Here is a 19,320-nt window from a genome sequence, read left to right as displayed (position 1 = left end):
ACTGGGTTTTGAACCCAGACTGTCTGGCTCTAGAATCCCTATTTGTAGCAATCATGGAAAAACATAAGTTATGTGTGTTAGCCAGGTATGTTTTCTACTTCTTGGTTTTTATAATCTTCATTTCAGGTCTAGGGTATGGAAATCATGGGGCAATCCTCTAGCAAATAAAAAATGGGTGAATAAATATCACATTCTTTTAGTACATATTATGTATTCAGGTCATTTTACAGATACTCCGTGAGAAACTAATGAAAAAAGATGTTTGTGCGACTTCTACAATACTATGGGTCTAATACTAGCCTTTTAATTATTTTTGTAAAATTCTCATAGCAGTCGTTGACCATAAACTTTGGGATTAGAAGCAAGGCTAAAGTAGGTAAGGTGAGAATGAATATGTTCACTCTGAAAACCTAAAACTCTCCCCCATATTTTCTGAGTTTACATGTTCAATCAAGGAGTTCTCTTTATTATTATTATACTTTATGTTCTAGGGTACATGTGATCACGTGGGCTTCATCCCTGGGATGCAAGGTTGGTTCAACATACACAAATCAATACACATAATCCATCACATAAAGAGAACCAAAGGCAAAAACAACATGATTATCTCAATAGATGCAGAAAAGGCCTTTGACAAAATTCAACAGCCCTTCATGCTAAAAACTCTCAGTAAATTCGGTATTGATGGAACGTATCTCAAAATAATAAGAGCTATTTATGACAAACCCACAGCCAATATCATATTGAATGGGCAAAAACTGGAAGCATTCCCTTTGAAAACTGGCACAAGACAGGGATGCCCTCTCTCACCAGTCCTATTCAGTATAGTGTTAGAAGTTCTGGCCAGGGCAATCAGGCAAGAGAAAGAAATAAAGCGTATTCAGTTAGGAAAAGAAGAAGTCAAATTGTCCCTGTGTGCAGATGACATGATTATATATTTAGAAAACCCCGTCGTCTCAGCCCCAAATCTCCTTAAGCTGATAAGCAGCTTCAGCAAAGTCTCAGGATACAAAATCAATGTGCAAAAATCACAAGCCTTCTTATACACTGATAACAGACAAACAGAGAGCCAAATCATGAATGAACTCCCATTCACAATTGTTTCAAGGAGTTCTCTTTTGATTTTATTTTTAATATTTTATTCTACTTACGAAGCAATTGCTTGGGAAAGTAAGTTTTTCCCTGGGGTCCAGGCACATTGGGAAGGTGTCTTCATGCTGAATGGCTTTCAGAGGCAGCACGTACATGTTGGGACCTGCATCTCAGCCCCATCAGTGCTGTGGGATGACAGAGCCAGGACACACCCAAATTATAAGCAACCAAGTGTTACGGGTAAGGGCATTCATACCACCTTCTAAGCATAGAAATACCCCTCTCTTGACAATAAACAGTCTCAGCCTGAGACTCCACACTCCAATTTAAGCATTTTATTTTTTCTCATGTTCTTATAGTATCAGGAATTAACTTGGATCTTCAACTAATTTTTAAAAATTCTAACCTAAGCAGTTCATAGAATGGCCATGGGAAAATAAGGTTAGTGTTGCACTTCAGGTGTGAAGCATCAGGTTTTCAAATGTAAATGATCAGAGAATAGTTTACATATGTGATGTCAAGTGGCCAGAGATGCTAGTCATCTTCCAGTGGGTAGAAACAGAAGCCCGAGGGACTCAGTACTTGAGGGGTCTCTCTAGCATATCCTGAGCTACCTAGCCAGGGATATCTTGTTTTCCTCTGCGTACATTAATGGAAGCCTGTCCTGTGAAATTCTCTGATGAACACATCAGGCATGAGTTAAAGAAAGGGGAAAGAGTATTTCTGCTGGATGGTCTCAGGATTTAGGCTGAATCTAATTTGGAGCTATGATTGTTTTTGGATGATGGTAATAGCACTGATGGAAATGAACCTGATGTCATATTTACTTGCTTTTGATAGTTCAGGCACACCTGGTGTTTGTTGTTGTTATCTAGGACTTGCAATTCTGTGATCTTATTAACACAAGCCTCTTAGCAGAGTGTTTCCACCGCAAACCTTCCTCCCCTGCCTTCTTAAAAATTGGTGAGCATCACTTAGGCCGGCATGAAAGCTTCCACGGCTGCTCACTTCTGATCTTCCCAGGGCAGTTCAAAAGCATTTGTAATCCTCTGGATTCAGCCCTTTGTTCACCATTTCCTCCTTCTAAGGCTTTCTCTTTTGATGAAAACAATCCCCTTGCCCTCATCTGGCCAGATGGGCAGGTGAACAGTTCTCTCCAGAGACCCACAGAAAAACCCTGTGAGGGGTTTGGAGAAGAAATGCTGCTAAGTGGAGCTTCACTGTGCTGACACCGTAATACTTTTCCAGTGCCCTGGTAGCCCTGCCTGTGAACTGCCAGCTCTCTCTGCACTCACAGACTTATCCTCTCACCAGTTCGTGGCCCTCATCCTTCTCTGTAAACTGATTGGCTCATGAAAGGAATTATGGCAAAGGGGCAGAAACCTCTGGATCCTCAACTAATTTTAAAGTTTCTAACCTGTGCAATAAGGAACCCTGAGCTTTACTACCTACCATATGACACAATTAAATAGGGTTATATGTCATCAGCTTAGATAACTTTGAGACTTGGCTCCTATAACATTTTTTTCATGGCAGCTGCAAAAAAATGCGATAATAACTCACAAGAAATGGAAGAGTGTTAAATATTCAATTGATCACTTATGCTGTATAGGATATGGTACCAGATACTACTTATATCCTTAGCATTGTAAAGCATTGTACATGCTATTCTCACACCTTCTGGAAGAATTATATACGTACATAAATTATATATATGTGTAAATTATACGTTATATAAATTATATATGTATAATATATCTAATATATATATGTTTCTCTTCATGAGTGTCTTATCTCTATTCTTTAAATTTAAAACTTCAATTCATGGACTTTAAATAATCCATCTGTGTTCACAAAGTAGTAAAAAGACTTGAATGTGTCTTCTGATCACCACCTGACTACTCTTTTTGCTATAGCACTATATATTTTAGATTTTCAAAATTCCTTAAAACACTTTCGCCTCTCAGTTTGCGTTGCATTGGAAGAAGATTCATTCATTGTTTCGTGACCAGTGTTGTATTTGACCACCAATATTCACAAACCAGATTTTTAGTCTACGAGTTTGAAAATCAGATTCTAAATTTTAGCAACTTATATTTAAAGATTTGCTTTTGATTTCTGTGGCAGGTCAGTATATGAGTAACAATACACACAACATATAAAATATGATGCTTTGGAATAAATTTGTACCACCAATTTCTATTTTAAAGTATAGATATTAATCTCTTTAAAGACATTGCTGTTGAAAAAAAATTAATGATGATGTTCTTAGGATTCAGAATACAGACAGGATTTATAGTTGTAATGAGGCAGAAAATCTAGTTTCTGTCTTCTGAGTGCTGACAATATGGTTCAGGCATTGTTTTTCAGGCATATATTTAAGATATACATTTGTGATTGGAAGACTGTTTATATTATGAAAGTGCTTCCATGTGAACAGGCTTCATACATCCTGGTACTTACCTGGGAGTTTCTCTGCACACACTTACCTTTTGTTTTGGAATCAGAAGTTATTTCTTTGTATTTTTGTTCCTCTTTTGAATCAGTTCTTTGGAGATGAACTAGTTTCCGTGACTTTATGTCTTCCCAAAAATCCATCTGAAGGAATTTTTAGTGCCTTAATTTAAATATTTCTTAAAGGAAATATAAAAGTTCAAGAAATGTTTGCAATAGTTAGTATTCACTGATGTTTTTCTTTATGACTTGGCAACTAGAGGTAATGTCCACTGTTGTTGTTATTATAATGTAATTACTTAATAAAATGGCCTCTAATTGCTGGTTCTTGAGATCTACCATATGCTTATAACCACGTGAAGTGTGTGGAAGACAAAGAAATATACTACATCCCATTTCTGCCATGAATTTAGTTTGAAGAAACTATGTAGATATTCATAGAGAAACCAGAAAGAAAGCAATTTATGCACTGTATCATGAAAAACCTTTACTTTGTCAAATCAGCAGCTTTGGTGGGTAAACCAAATTTATGGTATAGTTCTTGGTAGCCATTTCAACCTTCTATTGAATGAGATTGAATAAAGTATCTAAGCAACTCATCAGGAAATGCCATCAAATTGAAATTTTAAAGTTACAAAGGCCTTTTTTTCAGCAACCTGGCAAGGTGTGCCAATCAAATATATATTTAGTTGGGACAATTCAAAGATCTCATATTTTTTCAAGAATCTTGATACTCTTTAATTTACTTCGGGATGGAGTAATTAAAACTATCAACATTGAATAGTCTACTCAAAAATACTTCTATGCTATAGAAGCTAAAATAAAGGACCACAATGAAAGGCATTTACTTTAAATTGATATCTGTCATAACTGGATTTTCTTCTTAAGGTAATCAAATTGATCAATTTTATAATAAAGGAAATGAAACTTGTTGAGTTCACTGGGGATTTGACGACACATCTCATTCACCTGAGTTTCATGCTTAGGTTTTCCTGGCTACAACAATCTGTCAACCCAAAGCAACATTTTGCGATTTCAAGCTATTCCAACTACGAAGTTGTGCTAAAACTTGTGTCTGCTAATATTAAGGAATTTCAACCAAACTGACCTCTTACAAATAATCATTTAAAATGTTTGACAAGGGTCTAAAGAAAAGGGAAGAGGAGTTTTAACAAAACTATCTTATAAATGCAAGTCATGCCTGATTTTCTGCTTCTCTAGACTAATGATTTTCAAACTCCTTATCAGCACATGGGTTAGGCCATTCTTGCATTGCTATAAAGAAATACCTGAGTCTGGGGAATTTATAAAGGAAAGAGGCTTAATTGGCTCATGCTTGTGCAGGCTGTATCAGCATAGCTGCAGCATGTGCTTCTGGTGAAGACCTCAGGAGACTTACAGTCATGGCAGAAAGCAAAGTGGGAGCTGGCACATCAAATGGTGAGAGCAGGACCATGAGAGAGATGAGAGAGGTGCCACATACTTTTAATCAACCAGATCTCACAAGAACTCACTATCTTGAGGACAACACTAAGCCAGCCATGAGGGATCCGCCACCTTGATCCCAGAACCTCCCCACTGTGCCCCACCTTCAACACTGGGGATTACATTTCAATATGATGTTTGGAGGGGACAAACATCCCAACCATGTCAGTACCATTTATAGTAAAAGCTTAGCAGGAGACCCCAACAAATAAAACAGGTAAAAACCGAGCTTGTAGGGTGGGAGAGGAAGGAAGAGCCCTGCTAGGTTAGCTGCTTCCCCTTCCAATTCCCTGCCATAGCAGGGCCCCAAGAACCCTTAGTTGAGCCACAGGGCTCAGTTTGCCTTCTGGACCCATCATCACAGGTTACATCATTTTTCAAGTTCTAGGAAGGAGCTCCATAGACATCATGCAATTCCTGTGCTTGAATGGATGCTGTTGAGAATCACAGGCTGGGGGACTCAGGAGCCATTAGTGACAATGCTACAATGAAGTAAGCTGCCAGAGCACAGAACAGAGGCAAAGAGAGTCCTGGGAGCCTTCAAGTCCTTGATTCTTGTGTTCTTGAAATTCAGCAGAATTTCCTTCTCTTTTCCTTCTCCATAGACTTGTTGTTCAAATCTCCCTTCAAATTACTCTGTTGAGAACCAGTTCAAGTTGCATTTATTTCACTTGCATGCAAAAGTCCTGATTCAGTACAAATACTATGACCATCATTATGTTTGTCTTTCCATTCTGACAACATTTACATAAGTTGTCCCATGTGAAATAAGACAAAAGTGAACACGTCATGGTCTCTGCCTTGACAGAGATAAAAATTTAGTGAGGGTATCTAGAGCATAAAATAATAATTTCAATGCAGAACCCATGCCTAACAATGCTTCTTCGTGATCAATGATTCTATAAGTCATTCTGGGGAAAATGTCACTGAAACTAGGTGAACTTTCAATCTCCTATTAATAAAATACTTCATTTTTTTATATTTGTTAATTTATTTGACAAGGGAGATAGCCTGACGGATCATTCTGTGAAAGAAAAATCAACTGTTTTGAGAACGGGAGAAGCTGAAGATTATTCACAGGACATATCTTACTTGGAGGAACTGGAGGAACACCGATTTTCTGTCTGGTGAGTCACTATATCCTTTCTTTTCATTTTCAAATTTAAACGTATTGACTCCAGCAAGAATTATTATTTTATTATTTGTTTATTCAACAAATATTGATTGCATTCCTATTGTAGGCTATAGAATGTGTACTCCAACTTCAGAAAGTTCATAGTCCAATGAGGAATATTAATGTTTAAAAACATCAGTGTGATCTGATGATGGTATTTTTAAAAATTGCTCAAAGTGCAACATGCGCTTACAGAGAAGCTGATGGCTGAATTTACTAGAGAATGGAGAGTGGTTCCCAAAATAAGTTTGAGCCAAGTCTTGGGGAGAAGATTGTAATAGAGAAATGGTGACAAATTGGTGTGGACAGAGTCCAGAGATGGAATTAGGGGGATAGTTGGGGTTGACACATGCTGGATCACTTAGTTCACTTAAGACCTAAGGAGGTCATAATTACTGCTCTCTCTACTTGGTGATGTGTTTATGGGTGTATCTGTTTCTGTGAACGCACATATAACTGATATAGAAGAGAAGTGCTGGGAAGAGAAGGGCATGGTCCCTCTAAATGATACAGAAGTGGGGAAGGGTGTGGTCCCTGGCTAGGGCTCCACCCCCAGGCCTGTGCCCATGGACCTAGGTGAGGACAGGAATTTTTGTTTTCCTGCCCAAATGTTACATGTCCACCCTAGCCTGCCATACCAACATCCTGTGCCTATAAAAACTGCCAAGACCCTAGCAGGCAGACACACAGGTGGCTGGACTTAGAGAGGAGCACATCAGCAGAGGAACACATGGGTGTCTGGATGTCACGAGGAACACACTGACAGGCACCAACAGGCTGGCAGGCCACTGACTGGCAGAATGGCACAGAGTTTGGCTGGGGCAGTCGGAGGAGAGCCCGGGCTGCCTTACTCCAGGGGAAAACCTTTCCACTCCATCCCTTTCTGGCTTCCCCCAGCTGCTGAGAGCTACCTCCACTCAATAAAACCTTGCATTCATTCTCCAAACCTAGGTTTGATCCGATTCTTCCAGCACACCAAGGCAAGAACCTGGGATACAGAAAGCCCTCTGTCCTTGAGACAAAGTAGAGGGCCTAATTGAGCTGGTTAACACAAGCCGCCTATGGAAGCTAAACTAAAAGAGCACTCTAACACATGCCCACTGGGGCTTCAGCTGTAAACATTCACCCCCAGACACTGTCATGGGGTCAGAGCCCCAGAGCCTGCCCATCTATATGGTTCCCTAGAGGTTTGAGCAGTGGGGCACTGAGGAAGTGAGCCACACCCCCATAGCATGCCCTGCAAAGGGGCAAGGGAACCTTTCCCATTTCATAATAAACATTAAAAAAAAAAACATAAAAGAGTGAGCAGTGGATCTTCTCAGCAGTAAGGAGTACAGAATTTTGCGATGGTGGTGTCCATCAATGGTGGTGAGGAGGAATGACAGTGGTCATGTGACACGAGGAGTGACCTTGGAAAGAAGAGATGGTACCTAGTCAAAGTCATGCGTACCTACCCATGGCCTCCCTGCCCACCCCGAGATCTGTTCCTGAAATTCTTTTTCCACTGGGCATTTATCTGATTTGGTTCTCAGAATTTGCTTTCACTCTTCCATCCTGGAACCAACATCTGAAAACATGGTATCAGCTCAAATTTCCTGTGCCCAGTCACAGTTTTTAGAACTCCCATTGGTCTTAGCTTAGAACTCTAAATGCTTTCACCGGTGCTTTTCCTGATGCTGCCAGAGTGTGGTATTCAGGCTAAAGAGTGAGTTGTTTTCCAGATTAAGAGAAGCAGGTCGGCGACTGAGAAGCATCAGGCATGAAGGGAAGCTAAAGAACTCAAAGACAAGAAACATACATGGCTCTCCTAGAAAGAAAACATGTACAAGAGATGCTATTTGCTAGTAAGAAAAAGACATGCTCCCTATTCTTCAGAAACTCTGTGATAGTCTCTAAGGGGGAGTAGTGACATACTTGTTAGATTAGATTCAACGATATAACTTCCCGAACAGAGGTTTTAGGCACTTACTTTGATGTATGTAGATGAGTGATATGGTTTGGCTGTGTTCCCACCCAAATCTCATCTTGATTGTAGTTCCCATAATCCCCATGTGTTGTGGGAGGGACCAGCTGAAGATAATTGAATCATGAGGCCAGGTTCCCCCTTCCTGTCCTCTTGATAGTGAGTTAGTTCTCACGAGATCTGGTGGTTTTCTAAGGGGCTTCCTCCTTCACTGAGCACTCATTCATTCTCCTTTTTGCCACCCTGTGAAGAAGGATGCATTTGCTTCTCCTTCTGTCCTGAATGTAAGTTTCTCTCTGGCCATGCTGAACTGTGAGTCAATTAAATCCCTTTCCTTTATAAATTACCCAGTATTGGATAGTATATTTGTAGCAACGTGGGAACAGACTAATGCAATGAGAGAGCTGGAGCTTCTGTTGAGTCATATGCTAAGTTCTTAATTCTTATTTGGGGTTCACCAGGGCTAGAGGAAAAGCTTTATTAAGCCCTCAGGCTCCCAGCTCTTCCATTTCCCCTGTTTTCCAGGCCTTCTGTAATGACTGAGCTCCCTGTTGCCCTTCGGGAATGACCTTTCAGAGTCCAGAATATGCAGTGTCACAATACGGTTATTATCTTATGTGTTAAGTTAAAAGGCTGAAGGGTTTCCCAGGACCACAGAACTTCAGTTCCTGATTGATCCTTTAAGATGCTACTCTCAGGCACTATGCCTTCAATTGGTTTCCTCTGATGCTCTAAGAAGGCCAGATGCTGGCAATTACAGCTCCTGGGGACAAATCCTGTTCTCCCTATGTGTTTGTAAATAAAGCTTAATTGGAACTCAGACACATTCGTTTGGTTATATGTTGTCTTTGGCTGTTTTCCTCTGCAATGGCAGAATTATGTCCTGAGACAAAGAAGGTATGGCCCACAAAACCTAAAATATTTACTATTTGGGTCTTTCCCAAAAAAGTTTGTCCACCTCTGCGCAACACTGACTTAAATGCTTCTCCGCTGCTCTCTCATGATGCCACTCACACAACTTTTAAAAATCATGTATTTTCTAATTGACAAGTAAAATTGTATATATTCATGGTGTATAACATGATGTTTTGAATTATGTATGCTTTTTGTAATTGTTAAGTCAAAGTATTTAACGTATGCATTTCCTCTCATAATTATGTTTTTCTTATGGGAACACTGTCTTAGTAATTTTCATGTATACAATATATTGCTATTAATTGTAGTCACCATCTGGTACCATAGAACTCTTGCACTTATTCTTCTTGCCCAACTTAAATTTTGTGTCCTTTGACCTACAACATTCCAACCTCCCCACTCCTCAGCCTCTGGTAATCATCCTTCTACTCTCTGCTTCTGTAGGCTCAACTTTTTAGATTCCACATATAAATAAGATCATGCAATACTTCTCTTTTGGTGCCTAGCTTATTTCACTTAACATAATGTCCTTCATGTTCAATTGTGTTGTCACAAATAACAGAACTTTCTTCTCTTGTAAGGCTAAATAGTATTTCAGTTGTGTTTATATGCTGTATTTTTTATCCATTCATCCATAAATGGACATGTAGGATGCTTGTGTATCTTGGCTATTGTGAATAATGCTACAATAAACATGGGAACACTCGCATTATTTTAAAGATATTTGTATGCTTGTTTCCCTCTCCAGGCTGAGCTCCTTATGCATTTTGGTTATGCTAAATCACCAAACGACTTTCAAGACTTCGTTTCTTGAAACAACCATTTTATTTGCTCACAATTCTGAGGGCTGGGAATTCAGGCAAGACATAATGGAAAACTCTTCTTTTGGTCAAAATAAGCCTCAGGGGTAGCAAGAGAAGGAAGAGACTTCCCTCTTGATGCAGGTGCAGAAAGGTGACATTGCAAAAGGGCATGTTGGGATGGAAGATACCGTGTGGCCATCTTTAGAAACAGTCCACAACATTTTGCCTCATTCATTTCTGTGTGCAGAGTTCCTAGCATAGGGTTCAAATATTTGCTGAACAAAACAAGTTCAAGGAAACAAAAAGGTGTAGGCTCTGCAGATAGATGAACCTGAGTATGAATTCCAGTTCTGCTGCTACTGTGTAATCGTGAACAATTTGTCTGAGCTCTCTAAGGCTGCCTTCTCCTGTGTCAAACTAGAATAATAATTTCTGTGTTTTGGAATCTGATGGATACTGGGAAAGTTGAGAGATAAAGTGCAGAAGATATTCTTACAGCAACTAAAACAAATGGTTTTTAAATAAAGACAATTATTATTAACATTATTAATAATCCATTTTTAGGAAATACATTTTCCAAGGGTTAAAATAGAGGGCATAGGTCACTCAGATGATTTCTCACTTTCTGTATCTGCTTTTCCTTCTGTTCTTCAGACACACTGAATGCTGGATGACATCAGCACCTTTCCACTTTATCTGGCATGTTCTGCCTATTCCTAGCGATGTGATTGGCGGTTGCAGCATCCACTTTATGCCCCAGAGAAGCCTTTCCTGATTCTCTATGCAAAGTGGGACCCATCTCTATTGTGGCAATTTGCTTTTTCATCACCTTGTTGGTTTCCTTGAAAGTACTTAACCCCAATTTAAAATAATGTTTTCTGTTTATTTCATTGATTTGTTCATTTTTGTTTCCTCTGACTAAACAGAAGCTGTAGGCAGGAATCCCCCTTCTCTGGTCACTCCTGGGTCTCCAGGTCCTAGCCTTAGAGTACCTGGTACATAGGATGACCAGCAAATACTTACTGAATGAGTGAATAGAAGGAGGAATATGTGATCACTTCTCTCTCTCTCCCAACCCCTTTGGCTATTATACCTATTTATTGACTTCCAATCTCTCGCTTCTCTGGAAACTGCTACCATTTTAAAAAGGGGTAATAGGGGATAATTAATCACTATACACATTTCTTTTTAAACCAGGAGTTGAGGATATGGGGGCTGCTCAAACCTCTATAAATGTCTGTTTTAAATCGTTTGAGATACAATCTGAACAATTTCCTTGATGTTTTATTAGAGCTGGTAAATCATTTATTGGGGCAGCCTTTACCTAAATCCTCTCCAAATCCCCATAAAATGCACTTAACACAGAATACTGTACTACCCAGCTTCAAAGATATTATATGACATTGGGTAGGAAACATTTGCTGCAGCACAGCAAGTTTAAATGTGTGTTTTCTTTCTGTCTGATATGCTCTATCTCCTACCCCCAACTCACTCCTCCCATTTCCTCCAGCACTCATTTGAATATGCCAATGTTGGTGAATTTGGTAGACTGTGAAAGCTTCAGGAGGTTCTAATACATATTTTTGATGTATAAGACTCTTAGCTAATCAAAGGCAAGTTTATTTCATTTGTAGCTGCCAATAATTTTTAAAAATGGCTTCTGAAATACAATTTTAAGACTGTCCTACTTTTTTTTCTCAACCAAAAAGATACTCAGCTGAGTTACACCTAAATGTGTAAATGACATCCCCATTCCTACACATCTCAATCTAGTTGGTCAGCTGCCAGCAGGGTTGGGTAATCTTAGGTGACAGTCTTTGGGATAGTCCCTGGGAGGGTCTGCATCATGACTGCCTTTATTTTCTCAGCTGCAAGACCTCTATTCACAAGGTGTTTCAGTTTTTCCTTTGAGATATATTCCTGTATGACAGGTTGACTATCTTCTGCTTATGTGTTAGATACTATGAGATGCCCAAGATATTCCTCAATACTTTTATAAATTGCAAGCACTGAATACATGTTTGTTGAAATAATATACAAAAAGTTAGGGTAAAATAAGAAATATTGGTATTTCCAAAAGAAAGTTCTGGAGAAAAGGCCAGTGGTACAAAATTTGAGGCTGACTTTAGATGTTCTGAGTCAGGTTGTCTGTGGTGGCTCTCATTTCTTCTTGGCGGACATGTTTCTTTCCCCAAAGTGCCTTTGTTTCCCCTCTTTTCTGATAACAGATCTCCCCTCACCTCTCACATACTCCATGGGGTTGGGCGTGATATAGGTTATGTTCCTATGACCACTATGATTGGCCCAGGGATGGGCATGTGATCTGAACCAGGCCACCCAAATTCTTTCCTGGAATTTTATATTCTATTGCTTAGAAATAGAGATTCCTTTTTCTCTCCCAGGTACTAAGCTGCAGTGATTTCAGTTTAATGCTCCCTATGGCCAAGGCCACTATTTTGCTAGTTATACTTCCTCTACTACCCCTTATTAACATTTATAATTTCTAGCCTACTTGAAACCAGTAGCCGTAGGAACCCTACTGATACTTTATAGGTGACACATGTATGTTCTGTCCTACAGAAAACAAAATAAACAGTTGAATCCTAAAAATTGTATGTTAGACATGAGTCTATAGAGATAAATGGTCTATATACACATATATATGCATTTCAGGTCAAAAAAGATACTGACCACTGGGAACTTTAATTATTATTATTTTCTATGAGTGAAAGGACTTCAGGGAGAATGTTTACAATGTCCATTCAGTTAATTATGCAAACAGCCACTCATTTACCTGTGTAAACAGAGCTATAGAATCCATTCCTTGTGGAGTGAATTGGCTTCCCTGCTTCCTAATGCAGTACCTTAATCTTTGTACAGTGATTTCTCCAAAGAAGTAAGCCAGATTATGTGATAAGTACCTCTGGAAATTGCACTAAAGACTGTTTCAAAACAGTAGACGTCACTCCAGTGGTTTAAAGAAGTTAACATAGTTTCAGAGGTACCTAACTCCTAAATGGGAAGAAGGTTCAGTAACAAGACAATCTCAGAGAATCACATATTTGTAGAGCAGAAAGGGGTTTTGGGATTATTCATTCAGCCCTGTCAGTTTATACAAGTATAAAGCTGAGAGCTATAGAAGCTAAGTGACTTGCCTTAAGTCATCCAGCTAATAAGAAGTGGAAATGACCCTAGAACCCACTTCCTTTCCATTTCAATTCAGTCCCAATCATAAAAAGTAAATTCTCCCTAGAACTCTGCTAGTCTTTTCATAGTTTCCTGTTTCTATCAATTTCAAGCTGCTTTGATATTTATCAATGCATTGATGAAAGTGCTGATTTTGGGGAAAATGCATATGATGGATTTACCTCTGTGGCAAGTCTCCTCCTGGCTACAAAGGTAGGGAATAGGCATATGCCAAGATATCTGCAAAATGCACATTGCTGACCACACAGGCTGAGATCTTTTTGTGTTCTCGACCAGTTGTTTATGTGGCTGACATGACTGTACTGCTTAGGCGAGGTATGGGTTAACTATACACATCACAACAGGAAAGTTGTTCTTTAATAAAACTGATACACTTTCCTTTTTATAACACACATGTGATTTGACATTGAAATAAAATGCAGATGCTTCTTTGATTGGCGTATTCCCTGTTGTGCTTTTCTGAAACACCTTCACATATGGTCTGCCTCATTCCTGAGAAATGACTTGTTGTTTATGTCATACAAACAGAACAGATTGATTTTACAGTGAGTAAGGAGGTTGATGAATTGTACGTTGGAGAGAAATCCTTGTCTCGGCAATCCAAACACTTGAAAATAAATGTTGCCTTTTGGAAAAGGCTCTCGTGATACACCCATGATCCCTTTATTTCATGCCCCCTTTATAGGGGTTAAATAGATACAACACGTACAATCTCAGCAACAGAAAAGGTAGTTACAGTCACCTCCAAATATCATTTTTCTTCTCGCTTTGAAACACATCCTGAAACCTAACAAGTCAAAAAATGGCAGAGTCGTCCCAAAGGAACAAACCCCAAATATTAACTTCAACATTGTGTCTGCACTATGACTGGGATGAAACGCTCCTGATATCTGGCAAGAGAGCAGTACTCGCTTCTTATTTATCAACTGAATCTTAAATATAAAATTATTATGCTAAGAAGCCTTCTTAAGGGCCTCCAACTTTCATTCCCTGAGAATTATTCTGTGCAATACGGTGAAAGCAGTGTGTGCTCATTCCTATAATGATAAGCTGACCATGTCCATGGGTGCAGAATGTTACACTTTATAAATCTCTTTTCCACATTTTTTCATTTGGTGCTCACAACACTCTTGTGATACTGTTATTCCCATTTTACAGATTATAAATCTGATTTCCAGAGACATTAGGTGGCTAATTTACCATTAGGTGGCTAATTTACCAACACTCAACTAGTGCATCTATGCTCTTTCCATATAGCATGGAATTCTCTAACTAGTCTCAGATTCATACACAGACATTAATTCATGCATTCTGCAGTTTTAAAAATATAATGTCTTAAGTTGTATTCTACCGGCCTGTTCTGCAGCATTCAGTGGGTGTGGAGTGAGAGTGAGACGCCATGCAGAGGGAAGCTAAGTCAGCTCTACAATAGTTCATCAGAGCAAAATAACTATGGAGGTCTATTCCTGACAGTAATTTATCAATGATGCACCTTTATTAGGTGTGGCTAATGCTTGACCATATATTTGTACTGAGAAGGAATAAGTCTTGGTGGCTAAGAATACAGGCTCTGGGGTCATAGTACCTAAACTCAAACAAATTAGCTTTACAAATTTCTAGTTGAGTAAACTTAGACAAGTTTCTCAAACTCTTTCTATCCAAGTTTCTTTATCTGTACAAATGAAGCTAGAGGTACCAGCCTTATTTTAGTGAATTCAAATATGTATATAAAAATTACAATAGTACAGGCTGGGCGCGGTGGCTCACGCCTCTAATCCCAGCACTTTGGGAGGCCGAGGCAGGCAGATCACGAGGTCAGGAGATTCAGGAGATCGAGACCATCCTGGCTAACACGGTGAAACCCCGTCTCTACTAAAAATGCAAAAAAATTAGCCGGGCGTGGTGGCGGGCACCTGTAGTCCTAGCTATTCAGGAGGCTGAGGCAGGAGAATGATGTGAACCTGGGAGGCAGAGGTTACAGTGAACTGAGATCGCACCACTGCACTCCAGCCTGGGCGACAGAGCAAGACTCCATCTCAAAAAAAAGAAAAAAAAAAAGAGAATAGTATAAATGCTCAAAGTATATAGCAAATGCTCAACAGATGTTAGCTATTACTATTTTTAGTACTAGTATTATTTTTCAGATACAGAGTCTCAGTCTGTTGCTCAGCCTGGAGTGCAGTGGCATGATCACAGCTCACTGCAACCTTGAACTCCTGGGTTCAAGCAATCCTCCTGCCTCAGCCTCCCTAGTAGTTGGGACTACAGCCATATAACCACCATGCCCGACTAATGTTTGTAATTTTTTGTACAGATGAGATCTTGCTATGTTGCCCAGGCTGGTCTTAAACTTCTGTCCTCAAGTGATCCTCCCACTTTGGCCTCCCAAAGCACTGAGATTACAGGTGTGAGCCACCACTGCTGGCCCTAGCTCTTATTACTAGCTAAGGCTCTGTCTTCTCTGCTACTCTTCACAAGTGTCTGCTCTCCAGCCTATATTTTAACTATTAAAATAATGACTTGCTTGTTTTGGGGAAACATGCAAAGTATTTGGTAGTAACGAAAAGATCTTCAGTGTAAAAATAAGATGTTAATGGTAGAGGGGAGATACCAGGGGAGTAAACATAATGTATTAGTCTTCTGTTGCTGTAAAACAAATTACACAAACTTAGCAGCTTGAAACAACACATTGTGTTTAATCGTATAGTCTCTGTAGGTCAGGAGTCTGAGCATAGCTTAACTGCATCCTCTGCTTAGGGTCTTACAAGACTGTAATCAAGATTTTGGGTTGGCTGTGCTTCATCTGGAGGCTAAACTTGGGGAGCAATCCCCTTTACACTAATTTGGGTTGTTGGCAGAATTGATTTCTTGGTGGCTGAATGATGGAATGGGGGGCAGCTTTTTACTGGCCATGGCTAGGAGGCTGCTTACAGTTTCCAGAGGCCACCTATAGTTCCAGGCAATATGGTCTTCTCTATGGCCACTTACTTTATGAAGCCAACAAGGAGAGTCTTTCATTCAAAGAGGGCCAGCGTTTCTTTCAAAGGCTTTTATCCAGTTAAGTCAGGACTGCTCAGGGTAGTCTCCCATTTGGTTTCAAAATCAACTGATGGGGAACCTAATTGCCTCTGCAAAATCTTTTCACCTTTGCCATTTTCAGTTGGCCAGAAGCAAGTCATGGGTCCCACCCACACTCCAGGAGAGAGGATCACACAGGGTAGGAATACCAAGGGGCAGAAATTACAGGGGCCAATCACGGGATCCTAGTCTGTCTGCCCCACATAGGGAGGCAATGACACAGGCTGCTGCTCTTTGGAGTGGATGGTAACTGTCTCCCTACTGGTGCATGTGAAGGATTCTAATCCTTTTAGGTGACATTCACATCTGCTTCTTTCCTATGGGTGGGCCTGAGGCTGACATGGCGTATGTTCCCCGTTGATCTCTCAGGGCCTAACTCCTTTGCTCCAAAAGCTTCCTTCTTCCTCTCAGAAAACTTTATTTTCACGCTACTTTCTTTATTGCCTTGATTATATGACCACAAAACACCATTTTCTTCTGCAGCCCCTCTCCTGTTCATACGCGCTATCTCCTCTGTACGTTGATTTTGGTACTATTTTATGAATATGATTTTCTCTTTTGATTTTAAGCTTTGTATCTATTTTCTTGGTGGGGAGGGGTCAGTGCTGTTGGTGCTCAGTGAACTCATTTAAAAAGTTATTCTCTAACAGGGTTTCTTTCTGGCAATCCATTTTTAAGATATAGCTAAGAAGCCATAACTGCTCTGATAAATGATCTCAGTTCATGGATACCATGGTCCACTAGATTTCTAGAAAGATAAGAAAAATGACATCACCTTTCCCACATCTATGTCTCCGTAAGGAAAATAACATGAAGAATGTAGTTTTCACTGACATCACTAGGGCAATTAAGGCTTTGATCCCTGTGACTTCCCTTATGTTTGAAAGCAGGTACGTGTTGTGTTGGACACTGTTGGTTCCACCTCAGCAGCCACCTTGTCCCCCATCTTTCTTACTGGGGATGGTGCCTTCAGTGGTTGAAAATAGTAGATATGTTCCCAGTCCACCATGCCCTATGGGTGGTCATAGGTGCAGTTCTGATCAATGAGATGCGAGAGGATATTGGCGTGGGCTTCCTTCCTTCTAGAAGGGAAACAGAGAAGAAGAACCCTTTTTCCCACCCTCTTATTTCTTCCCACTTGAATCATTGCTGTAAGGATGTGGTATTGGAAGCTTCTGCAGACATCTTGCATTATGACAGGAGGAAAATGAGAGAGAAATCGACCCAGCATTCTGCTGTGTGGACCCAAAGCTTATCACCCCCTTCTACCTATTTGAAAGTTTCTTTCACATGAGATAATTAAATGTGCTATTGTTCAATACTCTTGGACGAGCATTCTGTTGCTCATGGCTGAAAGCAATCTTACTGAGACAATTAACCTGGTGGACCCTCACCCCCATTGAAGAGTAGGTATTCATGCTTTCATTCAGTATTTAATAGGTTTACATGGTATCCTATATTCTGGACTTGTAATATTAGAATTTTTTCATATTATCTGACATCCACCAGAGCATAGCATATAACTAGTTGCTTTTTAGCTCAGTACTATTTGGAAAATGAGCACAGTATGGTGCAGGAGATTCTTCTCCACTGATACCACACTGATTCAGTTGGAGAGATGGAGAATGAGGTGAATAGAATTAATTTAGCCAACTGTCTGGAAACCTAACGTGACATCAGTGATAAGATTTAAATATCCAGGAGCTTCAGATTATGAGTCAGTCCAAATCCAAGCTGCATGATTTAAATGATGAAAGGGCAAAGCTGGGCAGGAAGCAATGTAGGGATTTATTTGATGCAAAAACTCAAATTACCAGTAAAATAGATAATGTTCTGTTGTAATAGTTTGCAAACAGCAGCAAGAAAACAATTCAGCGGGTGTATTTTGAGCTTCAGGCATTGTAAATTCTTTCACTCTCATATACTTTATGCCTTCTTTAATAAAGTGGAGAGTCTTGGGCCAGCTTCATCGGTGACGGTAGGTGGTCATTCATTTCACAATCCACTAATTTTCATGATTATTCAGTATTTTATGTTACCTAAACTGCTTTGGATTTTGTCTTACTCAAATTGTAATATGGCAGTAGTTTATATGATTTCAGAATCATTAATTCAGTTGGCGTTCTCAGCATATGGAAGTTACTCCCTCATCTCTCCACATACGAACAAGAACGGAAGGATCTCAAATACGCTGATGGTACATAAAAGTTTCTTAAATATATATCAATGGTGTGATAACCTAGTGTATCTTGTTGGAAATATCCCAAGTGCTTAGAATTCCTAAGAAGAAAAACAATTTATACCAATGCATATTTATCTTAAATTCATTTCTGCTTTAACAACTGAATTCTTGTATAATGTAGAACAAATAATAAAGATGAGGTAATTTAAGGTTTTATGAACTTTTTGCTATGAAACATTTGCGTGGTATGAGCTTTTACAGAAATATTTCCGGAATATACTCTAAAGACACCTAGCATTATGGTCCATCTCCCTGCCCCTCCTTTCTGCCATATTGCTGCTGACCTAAAATTTGATTTTCATTGGCAGCTTCCTGTTGAGTTGTCATAGAATCTATGTGGCTACTTTAACGGTGGACCACGTGCTATTTTTCAAGGCCACCCAGTTTGTTTTGGGAAATTTTGACAGTGAAAAAATTACTCCTAATAGTATAAAATCTGTGATTCTGTGTTTTGAATTATTAGTATCAGTTTGACTCTCTAAAATCTCAGGTCAAAAACTATTTATTCCTATATTTATTTACCCTATTTATGTATCCAAATAACTTATTTATGCATTTATCTATCTCAAGATGTAGAGATTTGTTAAATATCATTAGATCAATTGCATCTCAATTTCAGTATTCCTCGTTATCTTCTTATTCAGTTACTGCCTGCAGTGGCTAGAAACTTGACACTCTCAATACACAGCTCTGCGCAAATGCTTGGGAAGGATTCAAGGATAGAAATGAACATAGCTTTCACCTTTTAGGAGTCCGAAGAACAAGCAGTGTATACTGTTTTCATTGATGGGCTAAACATTACCTTGGTTTAGCCTGTTTATGGATTTGATAGAGAGATTATGGATTACTCTGCTCTCCAATATTCTGTTCTTTTGCCAGACACACAGAAGACTACCTATTCCCTTTG

The 19,320-nt window shown here is 39.4% G+C and overlaps 1 protein-coding gene across 1 annotated transcript in view; it reads left to right on the top strand.

Annotated features, from left to right (window-relative positions):
• Positions 1-19,320, top strand: part of OFCC1 (orofacial cleft 1 candidate 1) — a 513,721-nt gene that overhangs the window by 434,224 nt on the left and 60,177 nt on the right. Inside the window, exon 9 of the mRNA XM_025382309.1 lies at positions 6,034-6,158. Within this exon, the coding sequence (XP_025238094.1) occupies positions 6,034-6,158 (125 nt within the window). The remainder of the gene's footprint in view (positions 1-6,033; positions 6,159-19,320) is intronic.

This window comes from Theropithecus gelada, chromosome 4 (genome assembly GCF_003255815.1).
Source record: "Theropithecus gelada isolate Dixy chromosome 4, Tgel_1.0, whole genome shotgun sequence".
Lineage (NCBI taxonomy): Eukaryota > Metazoa > Chordata > Mammalia > Primates > Cercopithecidae > Theropithecus > Theropithecus gelada.
Note: the sequence above shows the minus strand (reverse complement) of the source record. Positions and strands in the feature narration are given on the sequence as shown.